A 15284-nucleotide genomic window follows, 5' to 3' on the forward strand; every position below is an offset into this window, starting at 1 on the left:
TTATCTTAAGCAAGGTTTTTGACTCAGTCTTCCACAACATCCTCATTGACCAACTGATGAAGCTAAGGACTAGTTAAGGGGACTGCAAGGTGGATTGAAAACTGAAAGGCTGGGCACGAAGGGTTCTGGTGCGTGGCATGAAGTCCAGCTGGAGGCCAGGCACCGATGGTGTACTCCAGGGCTTGATACTGAGGCCAGTACCGTTTAATAGCTTCGTTAATGATCTAGATGAAGGGTCAGATGGGACACAGTGCACCCTCTGCAAGTTTGCAGACAATGTAAAGCTGGGAGGAGTGGTTCATACAGCAGGTGGGTGTGCTGCCAGTCAGAGGGACCTCAACAGGCTGGAGAAATGGGCCAACAGGAACCTCCTGAAGTCCACCGAAGAGAAATGTCAAGTCTTGCACCTAGGGAGGATTAACCCCAGGCACAAATACATCCAGCTGGCTGGAAAACAGCTTTGCACAGAAAGCCCTGGGAGTCCTGATGGACAAGACACTGTGAAAATGGATGTACTGGAGTAAGTCCTAGCAAGGACCCTGAAGATGATGGCACAAAGCATCTGCCAAATGATGGGAGGCCAAGGGAACTGGCACTGTTCAGCCTGGAAAAGAAGATCCTTAGTGTGGTTGCTAGGGACAGGATAAGAGGAAATGGGCACAAATGAAATACAGGAAAATCAATTTAAGCATGAGAAAAAAAAATATACATTGTATAACAAAGGCAGCGAGCCACTGGAACAGCAGGTTTCCCACAGAGCCTTGTGGAGCTTCATCTTTGGAGATGCTCAAAATCCAACTGGGTCGTGGTCCCGGGCAGCCTGCTGTGGCTGCCCCGAGCAGGGCACTTGGACTGGATGATCCCTCCCAACGTCACCCATTCTGATTGTCATCTCCTTCCTCTTTAGCAATTTTTTAATGCAATTTTAATCTTGGAGCATCCGGAAACATATCGACCACTTCACAGAAAAGGTAGTATGTCGGTCGCAGGTCCAACGAGCAATGCTTTCTTGGCTTTTTGTATGTTTTATGGACTTTAAAACCAGCCCCTGTTTCTCTCTGCAATGCTGCGGTCTGGCTCCATTCTCGCATGTGTGTTTAGTCGTACAGAGTGTTAAAAGAAGGCAATGTTTCTGTATCAAATAAAGAATTTAAAATCAGTAATTTAAAATCAACGATAGGGTAAAAGAGAAAATGCATAACCTGCTCTGTCCCTGTCTTTCAGTCATGGCCTGTGTATGAAGAGGTGTACAGCAAAATGATTGAACTTGCAGCCTTTTTGGACCTGCCTCGTTTTCCAGATATAACAGAGAGCTGCTTTCTCCATCCGGACATGTTGTGCATGAAGTACCTGATGGAAGTTAATTTACCTGGTAAATATTTTCCCAAACCTGAACTGATAAACTTTTTCTTTGGTTTATTAAACCCCAGCAAAAACAAAAAACAAAAACCTCAAATCACTACTTTAAAAGCGCCTCCTCTTTTTCTTCTAATTTTTCTTCTAATATTTCTTCTAATACATCTTTAAGCTTGAACTGAAAGATCATTTCTGTAGAAAGCACCTTCATCAAACATTGAAAGTAGGCACTGAAGGCCCAGATACGCAGGGGCGCTCCGGTGCTGCCTCTCAGCCTGTTGAGCGGACACTTCATCTGAGACCTTTCAGTGTCTGTGTGAGCTCAGAGGCACTGGTGGAAGTCACGTGGCTTATTCAGATAAAAGATGCATGAAGTCAGGACCTGATTGCTTGGCACTGAAAGGAATTGTCATGTGTGAAGTTGAATATATGTTCTACAATGTTGCATAACAGCATTAATGAGGGATGTGGGGTGACAGATCAACCCGTCTTGATTATTTCTGATTTAGTTTTGAAATAATTTATTGCATAAATATGAAATTTTTGCTTATTCATAAGTTCAGTCTTGATTATTGAACTACCAAACAAAAACCGATGAGTCCTAGCATGTAACCTGTGTCTGCTGGGTTACCATACTTCTGTCAAGTACTGCTGGCTCTGGAGATGACTTCTGTGGGCAAATAGTCTGTAAATTATTTTTGTCCCCAAAACATTCCAGAAATTGTTTTTGTTGGTGTTTTTTTTTAATCTTATTTTGCCATTAGTTACATTGAATAAAACTACTTTGCTTTTACACATTCCGACAGCTAATGGAAGAAAAAAAAAAAAAAGACAACCAAAAGATTTAGGGATAAAATGCCAGAGAAAAAATTCTGCCTTTGTTGTTTTACACCAGTGTTGCACTAGAGCCTATAGAGGCTCACTTATATTTCACGTTATAAAGTGTCAATTGAGTCAAGGAAAGGCTAGAAATTTGGCATTTTTAGGTTTATTACAGAGAAATATAAAGCTGTGTACCCATTGAAACTTGCTATAAGTGCAGAATATATTGTTCTTCACTCTTTCCTTGCAACTGAACTTTTTATCATGTAAAGTATCTTTTTATTTATTTATATTATTTATATTTTATTTGTATTTATATTTTATTTCTATTTTAGTTTATTGAAAAAAGACTGCTGTTGCTGCCTGAACACCTAAAATAAATTGGCAGTGTCTCTTAGGACGTTGAATAATAACGAAAATGTGGTTTAAAATACCTAAAGGATCAGAAAGTATATTGGCAGTATATTTGTAAATAGATTTGTTTGGAAAATGCTTTTACACTTTTCAGATTTTATTCAACTTTTACTGTTACGTACAAGAGGATTAAAAATTAGTTTGTGCTGAACTCTGTAAGGAGCAAGAGAATAGAGAGTAGAGCTGGATTAAAGTTGTACTTAGTCATACATTGCTAACCTTTGTGGAATCTGATGGTGATGTAACCGCCACCCGTATTTCTTGCTGAGCAGGAAGGGTGAGAAATTTGGGGGATTTGTATCTGTGAAAAATAAGCATGAAGTAATAAGAGGCTGGCTGGATATCCTGCTGCTGCTTTCGGAGCTGCAGTTGTGTAGGTTTGACATAAGCCACACTAGCGGGTGCAATTAGCCTTTACGGCGTAGTGCCAGTTTTAACCTAAACTGCCCGCTTTAGCCTCAGCGGGGAACGTTCCCCAGCCTGCTGCTGTGCCCAGTTACCCCTGCTTCTTTTAGCACTGCCCCAGCCCTACATTTTTTTTTTCGGTTGATAGACAGGAAAAATGTTCCTGACAAGTTTTTGGCTTTCGGGGTTTTTTGAAACTAGAGTACAACTGTATTTATGTTTCCGTGTGGATCCAAGAGTGCTTTCCTGGAACAATGTTCAGGATCATGTAACAACATCTTTTGAATAACATTTAAAAAAGGGGGGATTTTTTTTTCCATGCGTCATTTTTTCATTGTATTTCCAATGAAGATTACCCACGGTACATAAAAGTATCCAAAAATGCTTCTCAGCCTGAAAAATAGCCAGTTGTCCCCCAAAAATGGAAACATCATTTTCTTCTAATGACCAATATATTTGTACCGTAACAGTCTTTTAGCTTGTCTCAATGCGCTTATATTTTTATTTGTATTAATTAGATGAACTGCATAATTGGACTTGTCGAGTGGTGAAAAAGATTGGTTTCGGAGAAGTGGATTTCCTGACTCTCACGCCTGGAAATAAATCAACAAGAAAAGTGAAATACGATGTCCTTGCTGCAGCAATAATTGTAGTAGTTCTGAAATTGTTGTTTTTATTAGATGATCACTATGAATGGTACGTATACAAGCAAATCTCCAACAAAGCCCAAACTTTCAAATGGTGCAAGTGACTGTCTTGGGTTGCACTTTCTTTAGTAATATTTGATTTGTAGTATTTTAATTTCGATTAATTTCAGTAGTGTAAAACGTGATCTCGAAGGCATTTTAGCAGTTGAGTATCTCTTATTTTCACAAATCACCGGTTTGAATCTGAAACCTGGAAGGAAAATTTGGGTGTAACTTTTGTCAGTTGCATTTGAAATTCATGTGAAAAGTGCAGCATTTGGGGCTATAAAATGGTCTCTTTTTTTTTTTTTTTCCAGGTTACTTTCAGGCTTTGCTGCAGAAAGAAATAAAAATAACAAAGAAGGTACGGAAATATTCCAGTAGAAGCAGTCTTATGATTTTGTAAATGAAATAACTTTGTAATCAGGATGAGAAAGACTTAATCCTTTTGATGGTTAAAGTGTCTTTTTGTGATTTATTCCTTTTAGAAAGGTCTTTATTGAAAGAAAACACCATCTTGTTCATATAAAATTGTCTTGGCTTCCTCACGTAATTCTTATTGTACCGGATAAGGAATTTTGTATGTGTTTTAGTGGATACCTTTCTTCTTTTCACGTTTGCCTCTTGTTTTAGATTGTTCTGCATGTTAGGTGAAGGTGAATGGTTATACCATAAAGAGGGAACGCACTTTGATCGTAAATAGCAGATACTTACTAGGGGCATCAAACCACATTTATGATACAATCCAAACTTGTTTAGTCTTGTTAAATAAAATGTCTTAGTGTGTAACATATTTGAGATGTAATCTGTTTTCTTCCAAATAATCCTGAGAGAGTGTGGAAAAGCTAGGAGCAATTAAGATAGAAAAGATAATGGTGTGAACATGGTTCTTTGAGGGCAGAAAGACCAAATCAAAGATTAGAAATCCTCAGGAAGATTCTCCATGGCCTTATCCAGATCACAGTTGAAGATAAGATCAAAGATGTGTTATGGTGATTTATATTTTCAGCCTTCCATCCGGTTTTGGGTTCGTTTTTACCCTTCTGTTACTTTCTAAAAAAATTAAGTCAGTAACAGAAATCAGTGTTAGCCAGGCATGAGCACAATTACTGCTGGAAGTAGAGAAGTCATTACTCTCAACTAAAACCCGTAATCCTCATTTTTAAGTGGATATGCAAACTTATTTGGGATCTCACTTTTTCAATTTCATTTCCATTGAAAACTTGGAGTACGTAATAGTGACAGGAGTAGAAGTTGCACAACTGCTTACGAGCCCAGGCTCAAAGCCATTAATGTCTTAATAGGGTTTCTACCTTATTAACCAGTCTCGTTGCCTTTGGGAATTAACAGCTCATTCTTTGCCCACTTTTTTTTTTTTTTTCCCCTTTGAAATCTGCTGGTACAAAATGATCCATATACTGTGCTGTGTTGTCCCTGTTCTTCAGACGTTGGAGTGACAGCGAGCAGCCGACGTGAGAGTTTTTTGTTCAGGCACCGATCAGTGCCAGAGCTCAAAACTGCCTCTGGCACTTTCCCAAAGTTAGCGTACCGAAATGAATAATGGCTAATACTGACTTGTAAGGATTCGGTGTATGTGAACTTCATTTTCAATTTAACTCTCCTCTCTCTAGTCCTTTTTTTTTTTTTTTTCTCAGCTCCTGTAGTTTTTAAAAACAGACTGGGAGCTGTATGGTAGATAGCTGTAGCTACCTAGTGTGTGTTTGCGTGGCTAAGTTCTGTGAACTGCACACATACACACTGTTGTTTATGTTCAAATAAAATGATTGAGACACGTGTGTGTCTGTCTGTGTGTATTGCAGAGCTGTATGTTTTCCACTTGACTCAGCTGTGTGAAGGTAGGACCAGCACCACCAGCCAGCTACACGGTTACTGTAGCCTAGCATCATGTCTCTGGCAGTGGGCTTGCTTGTGACAGATGCTTAATAATTTGTATTAAGATAAATGTAAATAGTTTTTTCTTCCCCTGGACGTCCCTCTCAGCACTGTCTGGGCTGAGGATTTCATGAAAGAAATTGTATCCACACCTTTGAATTTTAAGAAGTACTGAAGGATGTTTCTTCCTTCATTTGTTTGTTGTTTTTTGAGTCCATCTGTACAGTTGTAGCTTTAAAGACATCTTGTAGCAGGATAACTTGAATACCAAAAAACACAGATAATACAAAAAATACAGAAGTTTGATCATAAGAGCAGTACAGTCACCCTCAGAACAGTTCAAACAGCTAGCTGGCAGAGCTGAGCATGATGCAAGCATCAGTGCAGTGCAGCTGGGGTAATGGGGAAATGCAAAGCTTGGTTAATTCACAATGCAGATAATACACCCACGAGTAATAAGAGATGGTTATATTTTAATTGTACTCTACGCCGGAGTTCTGTTTGCAGTTCTTATTCTTACTGTACCCTGTTGATCTGCTTCAGTCCCATGCCTCTTCAGAGCATCAGTGATAAATGTGCAGCTGGAGTGCCTTGTGCCTTCATATTTTTGCATGTGCTGGTAAATATTTGTTCATATATCAGTGAGTGAGAAGCCCGTGCTTAAAAATATGGGATGGTGATATAAAGTGAATAAAATGGGCTAGCTTATGCTTCCTGCCCTGCAGTATCTCATGAGCAATAGGGTAGACTGTGGGGACTTGATGACACTGTTTCAAATCTTATATCTGAGCTTTGGAAATCATTTATTTAAACCTAGACTTGACCAACAGTTTCATTAATTCCTTGAAGCCAACGTTCAAGCAGACAAAGGCCAGTTCGTGTTGTGGAGGTCTAGTTTGGTAGAGAGGAAGGTAGCATTTAGGCTTAGCCCTCAGAAAAGAGGGAAAAGGTTTGAATTGTGCTAAATCTATGAGAACTATCTGAGCAAAGGCACTTCTTCACACTTGTTATGCTGTTCATTTCCTGCTTTTCTGCTTTTCGTTTCTCTTTCTTACAGTGATGCTGGCTTCAGTACGTTTTCTATAAGCACGCAGAGTTTAGGATAGGTTTTCATACAGGGCATAACTGCATGGAGACCACATTCTGCGTGTCACGTGTTTCTTTCACTTCTTCACAACCTAAAGTGTGAATGTTTTATTCAGGTGGTCCGTATTTTGAGTTCAAAGAGTGGTACAAGGTTATAAAATGTTCCCTGGATGCAGAGCAAAAGAAACTGGATGAAGAAAGAGCCAAGTAAGAGGTTTTTAAGTACTTACTACTACTACTAATAGTATTTTTAAGGTAGACAGTTTAAAGTGAAATTCCAACCTCTCCAGAAGTTGAAAAGGTTTGGAATTTTGGAATTTGTTCCATATTTCCATCCAGCAAGCTTGGGTGAATAAAGTGATTAAATCCCTATCTTATTTTCTATTTACACTCATCAAGTTTATCCAGCATATTAATTAAATGCCCGCTTTCTGTGACAAGTAGCTTATACAACCGAACAGTTAACTGATTACAATAAATCTTACGTGCATCTGGTTGTCTACTCAAAGAAAGATTTTCTGTATGTGTTGGATGGCCTAGATTCAATGGTGCTTACCTTTAGATTATTTTGGTTTTATTTTAACAGCTCTAGCAATATCTTAAGAAATTGCCATTCTTTTACGCGCTTGCTCCATCCTTCTTTTGCCTAACAACTTCTATTTCTCTTACTGTAGGTATCTGTGGAGATGTGAAAAGCCGTTGTTTTATTCAGTCAAGAAGAAATCCAAAGTCCTTAGGAGAAGACGTGAGTAAACTCTGCCTCTTTCCACCAGCAGAGAAATGTGCTCCAACTTTTCCCATCATAGAAAATCTGCAGCCCTGACTGTGATAACATTTACATCTTAAAATACTTTCCCTTCTTTCTTTCATCTCCAGGTAAAATTAACGTAGTGCAATTTTACAACTCATGGCTGGAATTCTTCAATCAGACGTTTTCCTCCTGCAATTAATTGCAACTGCCTTTGCCAGTCTTCCCTTTGCCAGTCTTCCTAATGCCCTATTTAACGTGATCTCAGAATGAGTACTGTGTCCTCATCACACCAATTTGTCATCTGCCTTTATATAACTGTGCTCTTCATCGATTTTTGTTGCTCTCCCATGACTTTTCTAGCCCTTCTCTTCTTTAGTCCTTCATATCCTTCCCCCAGTGTGTCCTTTGGTCGATCCTGCCTGTCCATCTTCTCTCCCAGTTATTTTTGCAGTCTTCTACAAAAATACAAGGAGGCTTTTTTGTCTGAACATGACTTTACTTGAATAGTGGGCTGTATATGGTGAGAATGAAGGTCCATCCATTTTATTTTAGTAGTTGTAGAAGTACCTCTAAGAATTTATTGTGCTTTACTTTTCCATTACAAACGAAAGACAACCAACAAAAACCACGCTCATCTGTGGAAATAGGAGAACCAGAATTTTATTCAACTAAACAAAACATGAAGTTCTTTATTCTACATTTAATAGTAGCAAGCAGCAGTTATTTGGAGAAAGACATTAAGTGTGCCAAGTGATGTTTTTCCCTTTATATGCTCTTCCAGTCTCATGAAGTGACTGGTTCAGGGACTTGGAAGCAAGTTGTATTGTCCTATTTGGTTTGAATAGCTTGTGTTGGACTTCCTGTGCAAGAATGCATTTGGTTTTTATTCATGTTTTTATGCTTCAAAATTCTGTAGGGGTGATCCTGCAGCTGAGTCACCTTCTGTGACAAAACATGTTTCGCTTTCTTGCAAGCTGATCGTTTCCTCAGATGCCCTGTACTTCCCGTGTTTGTAAGAAAAAGGGAAAAAATATTCATTGTTTATTATTTCTGTGCCACTCTGGATTCCCCTTCTGGCTCTGTTTCTCTTTGAGCTACATGGATTACTGAGCTTTACCACTGACTACTGCAGGCAGACTCTCCCACAGTGCCATTTTGGCTGAGCAAGATTCATCGTAAAGCAATGTTAAGTAGCAGAGATGATGAATACCTATGCAGAGAGTGCTCTAGAGCTGTCCTTCTGCTGGTGTTAAACATTTCGTACTTTTGGCTGGTTATTTCTGGATAGATCACATGTTTCTTGGTCTGAAAGTTTCCTTTACCTGTAGCAGCTTTTTACCCTTCTGGCTTTTAGCAGTGGTAGTGGGTGGTGGTGGTTGATTTTAGTAAAGCTTATCTTTTGTCTTGCAAAATAAGCCTCCCATTCCTTGGATCACTTTAGGATATCTTTCCTGCCTTTTTCCAGTTTACGAATGAGCTTACTCTGATACAGGTCATAAAAAGAACCTGGAGTTCCAACAACAGCATTTTTTGGCTGGCTTGTTATCCTAAGGAAACAAAGGGTTATGTGGTCATGTTGTGTGTGCCAAACCATCACCAAAACATCTTTCCCTCTGTCCATCAGCCTCAGTAAAAAAAATGAAAGTTTGTCATCCTCACTTGCATTTGATGGGGTTTAGAAATCTCAAAGTTGTTCCTGTGGGCTTCCGAAAGGGTAGGTAGGGAGAAGAGGGAGACCCCATAATATGCTCTCACTGAGAGGAAGAAACACTTCAATGTGATTTTTTTTTTTCTTACACCATGTATTAGATTTTTTCCGAGTATTTCACTAGTAGTGGAGAAAGGTGGTGTGTCTATTTTATTATTATTTATTTTATTTCCAGTTGAAATCTACACTATGAAAAGCGTAACCTTAAATCCATACGTGTATGAAGCCAGGCTTCCATAATTCTGGCACACAAGAAACTACTCAATAAATCTTATCCAGTCCAAGTGATAGCATATGGCCAGGTAAATGCAGTGAAAGGCATCCTGGCCACAGAACCCTAAACTTTCTCAGTATTCCTTGTAGATGTTTTTTTTTTTTTTTTTTTTTAAAGGTACAAATACCCCTATTTTATTCCTTTGTAAATCACCTCTAAAGAGTACTCCAACACTTAATACTTCTGCCTTTTTTTTTCCTTATTTGTTTCTATTTGTGCAGAGATGGTTGTGAACTTGCAAAATCAGTTTTGCAAGCTGTCTGGTTCAGTGCAACCTGCCGAAAGGCCAAATCCTTCAAGTTTTCAGTTAAGTTGGTCTGAAGAAAACACAGATGGGACTTGTTTTCATGGGCATAGCCTGAAGGGAATTTTGCAACAAAAGAACGGTGTACTTACAACCATCAACCCTGACTATTGGCTGTGCACAATTAGACTATGCCGTGAAAAGTAAGTATTCACATTTTGCTTAATACCTTTTGGAAAAATCTCCTGACAGTGAAGTATGGTGTGTGTGTGTATATACATCTATCTCTCTATATTTTTCTTTCCAAATGACAAATACGGGGTGTGTATACAACTATGTCTTCACATATATTTAAAATCTTTTGTAGAAAGGGGTGTGTGCGGAAAGGTTAGTCTTGGATTGGGAGTAGACATTGTAATATGAAGAGCGATCAAAGCGAGCTTCTGAGAAGAGAGGAGATGAGACAAAATCAACAGCCAGAGTCACATGGCAAGAGTAGCAGCTGGATAGAAATATTCACTACGCTTCCGTCTCCGTAGGATTTTAGAAACTTTTGCACCACCGCTCTTAAGAGAATGGGAAAGCTTCCATTCCTCTCTCCTTTGAGCCCCAAAAAGCATGGAAAATGTTGTTTCTAAATCACTCTTGCCTTTTTTTTTTTTTTTTTGGTGGTCTTAATCAAAATTTAATCGTAAAATTAGCACTCAGAGTTCAGATAAGTAGCTAGTTAATGCCTTCAAAATATATCTAAAAATAAAATGACTGGGAATGAAAAGGGCTCGATCGCTACTTCCTCTAAACTGTTTTTGCAAGAAGATTGGAAAAGTAAAGTAAGAAATCTGAAAATGAAATGTCTCGTGCTTATTATTAAGAATGCTTAGAGTCCGTCTTTACTAGAGAACTGTCCCCAAATCCCAACTTTACAAATTAAAGGGAATTTGTTCATTTATTTAATTGTTCAACTAAGGGTATATCAGAACAGCGATGCTATCTGTTAGTATAGCCATTTACTTTGAAGGACCTAAAGAGCCAGGAGAATTATAGCCCAGCTTAGCCAGCCTTGTGCAAGGTTATATGAATATTCCAGTGTCAGCCTGGTTTGTGTCACACTTTTCACTCATCCCTTAATACCTTCCACTTGTGTCAAATTCTGCAAAAACTCATGTGTGCAATGTGGGTTTTTTTGGTTTTTTTTTTTTTGGAAAGGAGGTTGGGTACATTAATGTGAAATGAGTTCTTATTTGTGTGTTCTTCAACATGTGTTGAACGACATCTTAAATCTGTATCTGCTATACGCTTCTGAATGTCATGCTAGAGAGAGCAATAGGCCCTACAAAATCCTAGCGATACATTCCTGATTTTTAAAACATTAAATATTCCCCCTGAAAATAACTGGCGTTCACCTGTATGCAGTCCTTTCTTTTAGCGGATTTATTTGCTTATCTTTATTTTCCTTTTCACATTGCCTTTCACATATCCACCGTGACAGAAATGGGTTGGAATAATGTAAACACAGTGTTATATTACAAGAGCTTTTGTTGTATGGATTCATTCTTTTGTATGAATAAGAAGCTTTTTTTTTTTTGCCTCCACCCCCCCCCCGTTTTTTAAGGGAGGAGAGGTAATAATCCTTTTTACCACAAATTTGCGTAAATCTTATATACACACAGAATGAGTGGATATTTCGGAGTATGTTTGCGTGAATAATCTTCTCATGCAAAGTCTGTTTTTAAGCCTGCATTTTCATATGTAATGTATTAAAATGTTAATGGCAAACTGTCATAGCCTTCATAAAGCAAGATTTGAATTTAAATTCTTACCGGTTAAATTTCCCATTATCTCATTTGCAATGCAAGTAGTTAATTATACACCTGACACTTAGTTAACTTTGGAAAATAACATCTAATCCCTCAGATATGGGGCTTTATCCTCTGCAAGTGTGTGTATGTGTAACAGAATGAAAAACAAAGATATCAATCCTCTAAAAATCAGCGTGGTCCAACTAGGACTGCTGGAATGCTTTAGTCGTAGGACTGAAGTGCAATTCCAGTGTGGGCAAAGCTGAGAGTGGTAAACTGAGGGGTAAAATGTTTTTACATGTTCATGTTTCTTGTAGAGCTTTAATTTTTAAGCTCAGTTCTAATTACTTGGGTATATGACTATTTTGAGCTGATATATGGTAAAGTGGTTATGTGTGCGAAGTGTTGAGAAAAATAGATGGGCTTTTTCCTTATTACATCTAAATTTAAAATCTCTTGGAAATTTTTTTAGCTCTTTAGAGATGCTCTTAGTGTAAATAGCACAGAAATAGCTATTTCTCGGAGTTGTAAGTGCTGAAACGTGGGGTTAACATGAGGCTGTCACAAAATGCTTAAGTTTGTATTGGACAAAAAATGGAGATTTGGTTCAACTGACACCACTTATGAGTGAAGCTTGAACTTAGCAAAGCTTTGGGTGGAGTTGTGGAGCCATCTGGATCCTTCTGACACTGCTGAAAGGAGAAGTTGAAAGTCAGTTTTTGTAAGAGGTCGCTGGCAGCTTTTGGGCAGCACGAGGACAGAATCTGTCGGGCAGCCCATGGGACCTAGTAGACTAGAGAGACCTAGTTTCAGATTCCCAATCTGCCAGGCTTCAGGAGGGCTTAAACAAAGCCTTTGCTCCCTGAAGTGTGACTTTCATGGTACTCCAGGACGGGTCTATCTGTTCCTCCAGTTTGAGGTAAAATGTAAATGTTTTTTGGGCCAGAGGGAGTGAGCAAATGACTCTATAGTCTAGTAATTAGCACACTTGCCCATAAAAATTGGGACAGACAGGTTCCAGTCCTTGTTCTGGTGAATATTTAAGACCGCTGCTCTGAATCAGACAGAGGGGAAATTTAAACTCTGCTTCTCCACATCCCAGGGCAACACGTAGTAAACCAGAGGCTGCATAGGATTTATACGGTGAATAGCACCTGGATCCTCATGTGAATGTAAAGTGGTGGGTTTTTTTAATTGAAGCAGATGGATTTTATGCTTCTTTAAACTCTCCGTTCTTAATAAAAGCAAATCTGTGCTTAACAGGTTATTTTTCCAGCCCAAATTGCTGAACCAAGCAATAGTGCTGCTCCTGAGCTATCTAGCTGTGCATCCGCCGTCATCTTTGGTTGGGTGTGTTTGGTGCTTCTTACTAGCAAGCCCAGTCTGCTGTTTGCATTACACTCTTGAGCAGTGAAACTCCTCATTTCCCTTAAAATTGTTGCCACAACAGCTACAAAATAATTAAGCAGAAGGCTGCTATAGCACTAATTACTTTTTGTCAACACAGCCAAAGTATGCTCCAGTGCTTCCTATATTACTCCAGTGGCATGAGCTTAGCTTTCCTCTCGTGTTTTTAGGCAGGTGTTCTGTGTTTAGCGCACACAGGCAGCGGAAAAGAACTGGATGGGTTGCCATTGGCAAAAAACACATCTCTCGTCTGGTGCGGGATGATCCTAATTCATAGGGCAAGAAGCTATGCGAGGTTTTAATTTTTTAATGCTTCTGTACCATCTCTGACATGTCTTGGGCCAGTCCTCTAAGTTTCTTCTGGACAGAACTGACACTGTAGACAAGAATTGTGACTGAGGCAGTTGATAAGATGTTGGAGTTTTCCTCTAAGTAGAATTTGATAGATTTTCTTTCTTTCTTTTCAGGTTGTGCGGTCATCTGGCGCACTACAAAGAAGTGGACTTTCCCCAGAGTTACCATTTTGTGCTAAGGCTGTTCTCCTTTCTTCTGAGGATACAGCCCTCTTACATCCATGAAGAGGTGTGTGTGATAGAACACAAACTTTTTAATAAAAAACTCTCCAAAAAGCCTCCAAACACAGGCCTAAGGAAGTAAAGAGACTTAAACATAATAGTATTAAAGTTGTGTGAATTGGTTCGATCCCGAACCAGGGTATCACATCTACACTGCCAGTGTTCCTGTTTCCTGCACAGAAACCTTCTGTTAAGGTCGTAGCGCTGAGCTCTGCCACTGCACTGCAGCTGTAGTGTCACTTTGTCCGTAATTTAAGTCAGTCACTGGCTTCCAACTGGGAGAGTTACCAAGGAAACTGTTTACCAAGATTTATTTCCTCGCTTTGCAACAGAGCCAACAGGAAGCTATGAAATTGCCATTTTTTTCCACATAATTTTACATACTTCAAGCGTACTGGACAGCACGTTGGCACCTAATTGCATTGTGAGATTTTGCAATTAAAATGCTACCTTTTTTTTTTTTTTTTTTTTTTTTTACTGACTTGTATGACGGCAAATATATTTCTAGAAAGTAATGTTTACTTTGTTTTGAAATAGCGTGTTAACAAATAAAAGGAGCAGGTGGTTGATGTTTTCACTGCAGTGAGTTGTTTAGTCTTTGTTCCTACACGGTCTGTTCTGGAGCGGTTCTGGCACTGCTTTCAACATTTCTTTGCATCCTGAGTATCTCCCAGTCCCTCCTTGTGCCTGAGCCTCTCATTCAAGCCAGCGCCTTCTGGGGCCGTGTCCTACTCCAGGCTTCACAGCTTTTGCAGCTGCTTTTATGCCTGGAACTCCCCATCCTTTTTGTCGTACAGCAATAGCTGCCAGGTCCTCCCGTCATCCTTCTTTTGCAATGCTACTCTCTTTTGAGCTGCACTTCATTTCTTCTGATCGCTTCATAATGCAGCAGCTTGTGCCTCAGCCGTTCTACCCGATTCTCATGCTCAATCTTATTTATGCACTTTGTTTTCCAGCTATCCCAGACAATGTGTAAATGAAGTTGGGTGCTACGACTACATTAAAGACACCATAACATATACATATGTTGAGCAGAGATATGTTGAGCAGATACACAGCTGAATAATTCTGCCTCCGGTTGAATGAAATAAAATTCCCTAACTCCGTCTGTCAGCACAAAGTACAGGAGTTGCCAAATACACTTGATCAATCACAAAATCACCAGCTGTTCCTGGGCAGTACTGTGGACAAGACAAATGCTGTCTGCAGACTTTATTTATTTTTATTTTTTTAATTATTATTTTATTTTATTTTATTATTTTATTTATTTTATTTTATTTTATTTTATTAATAGAGCTTCCTTCCTGAGCAAGGCTTGGGCTTCAGTGAGATGTAATCCGAGAAGGTAATCAGCTCAGTGAGTAGCCTAAGTATGATGGAAGGGTTTCAGATTTGTTGCAGTTCAGTCTGTGAAACTGTCGTCTAAAAACTGGGAGCAGGTGAATGAATGAATGATAGGAGAGGAGACGTGCAGCCCTACCCACCTGAAGCAAAGCGATGAAGCAGTATTTCAAGCACAGGTAGAGCAGACAGGAATGTGTGGAAGGGAGGGCGGGCAGGCTATTAAAAGTAAGTTGTAAGAGTTATTTGGAAATGCTGGCAAGCCACGAGGGCTTCACTGGCTCAGTGGAGTAGAACATAGTGTCCTGATCGGAGGTGGCAGAAAAGATACTGTTTGGGTGGAAGTTTTTACTTTTTTAGACATTTTAAGCAGTTCTTGTAGAACAGGGATTTAGAGCAGTGGTCCCATAAAGTGACTGGGATGTGCAGATGAGAAACTATGCTTTTAGCAACACAAAGCTAAACAGTGTTTGGTGGGGGAAAGAGTACAGGCTGAGTTGTTACTTGTTGTCTGTGTTAAATG

At 39.3% G+C, this 15284-nt stretch overlaps 1 protein-coding gene across 2 annotated transcripts in view; it reads left to right on the forward strand.

The window, feature by feature from the left end:
* The window catches only part of TAF1B (TATA-box binding protein associated factor, RNA polymerase I subunit B), a 48359-nt gene extending 34357 nt beyond the window's left edge, over nucleotides 1-14002 (forward strand). For both annotated transcript variants that reach the window (XM_027455216.3, XM_005014104.6), the window contains exons 9-15: nucleotides 1225-1372; nucleotides 3516-3693; nucleotides 4001-4047; nucleotides 6779-6869; nucleotides 7337-7407; nucleotides 9617-9842; nucleotides 13313-14002. In XM_027455216.3, the coding sequence (XP_027311017.2) occupies nucleotides 1225-1372; nucleotides 3516-3693; nucleotides 4001-4047; nucleotides 6779-6869; nucleotides 7337-7407; nucleotides 9617-9842; nucleotides 13313-13502 (951 nt within the window). In that variant the 3' untranslated portion in view covers nucleotides 13503-14002. The remainder of the gene's footprint in view (nucleotides 1-1224; nucleotides 1373-3515; nucleotides 3694-4000; nucleotides 4048-6778; nucleotides 6870-7336; nucleotides 7408-9616; nucleotides 9843-13312) is intronic.
* The last annotated feature ends 1282 nt before the right edge of the window (nucleotides 14003-15284 follow it).

Source organism: Anas platyrhynchos, chromosome 3, assembly GCF_047663525.1.
Source record: "Anas platyrhynchos isolate ZD024472 breed Pekin duck chromosome 3, IASCAAS_PekinDuck_T2T, whole genome shotgun sequence".
NCBI lineage: Eukaryota > Metazoa > Chordata > Aves > Anseriformes > Anatidae > Anas > Anas platyrhynchos.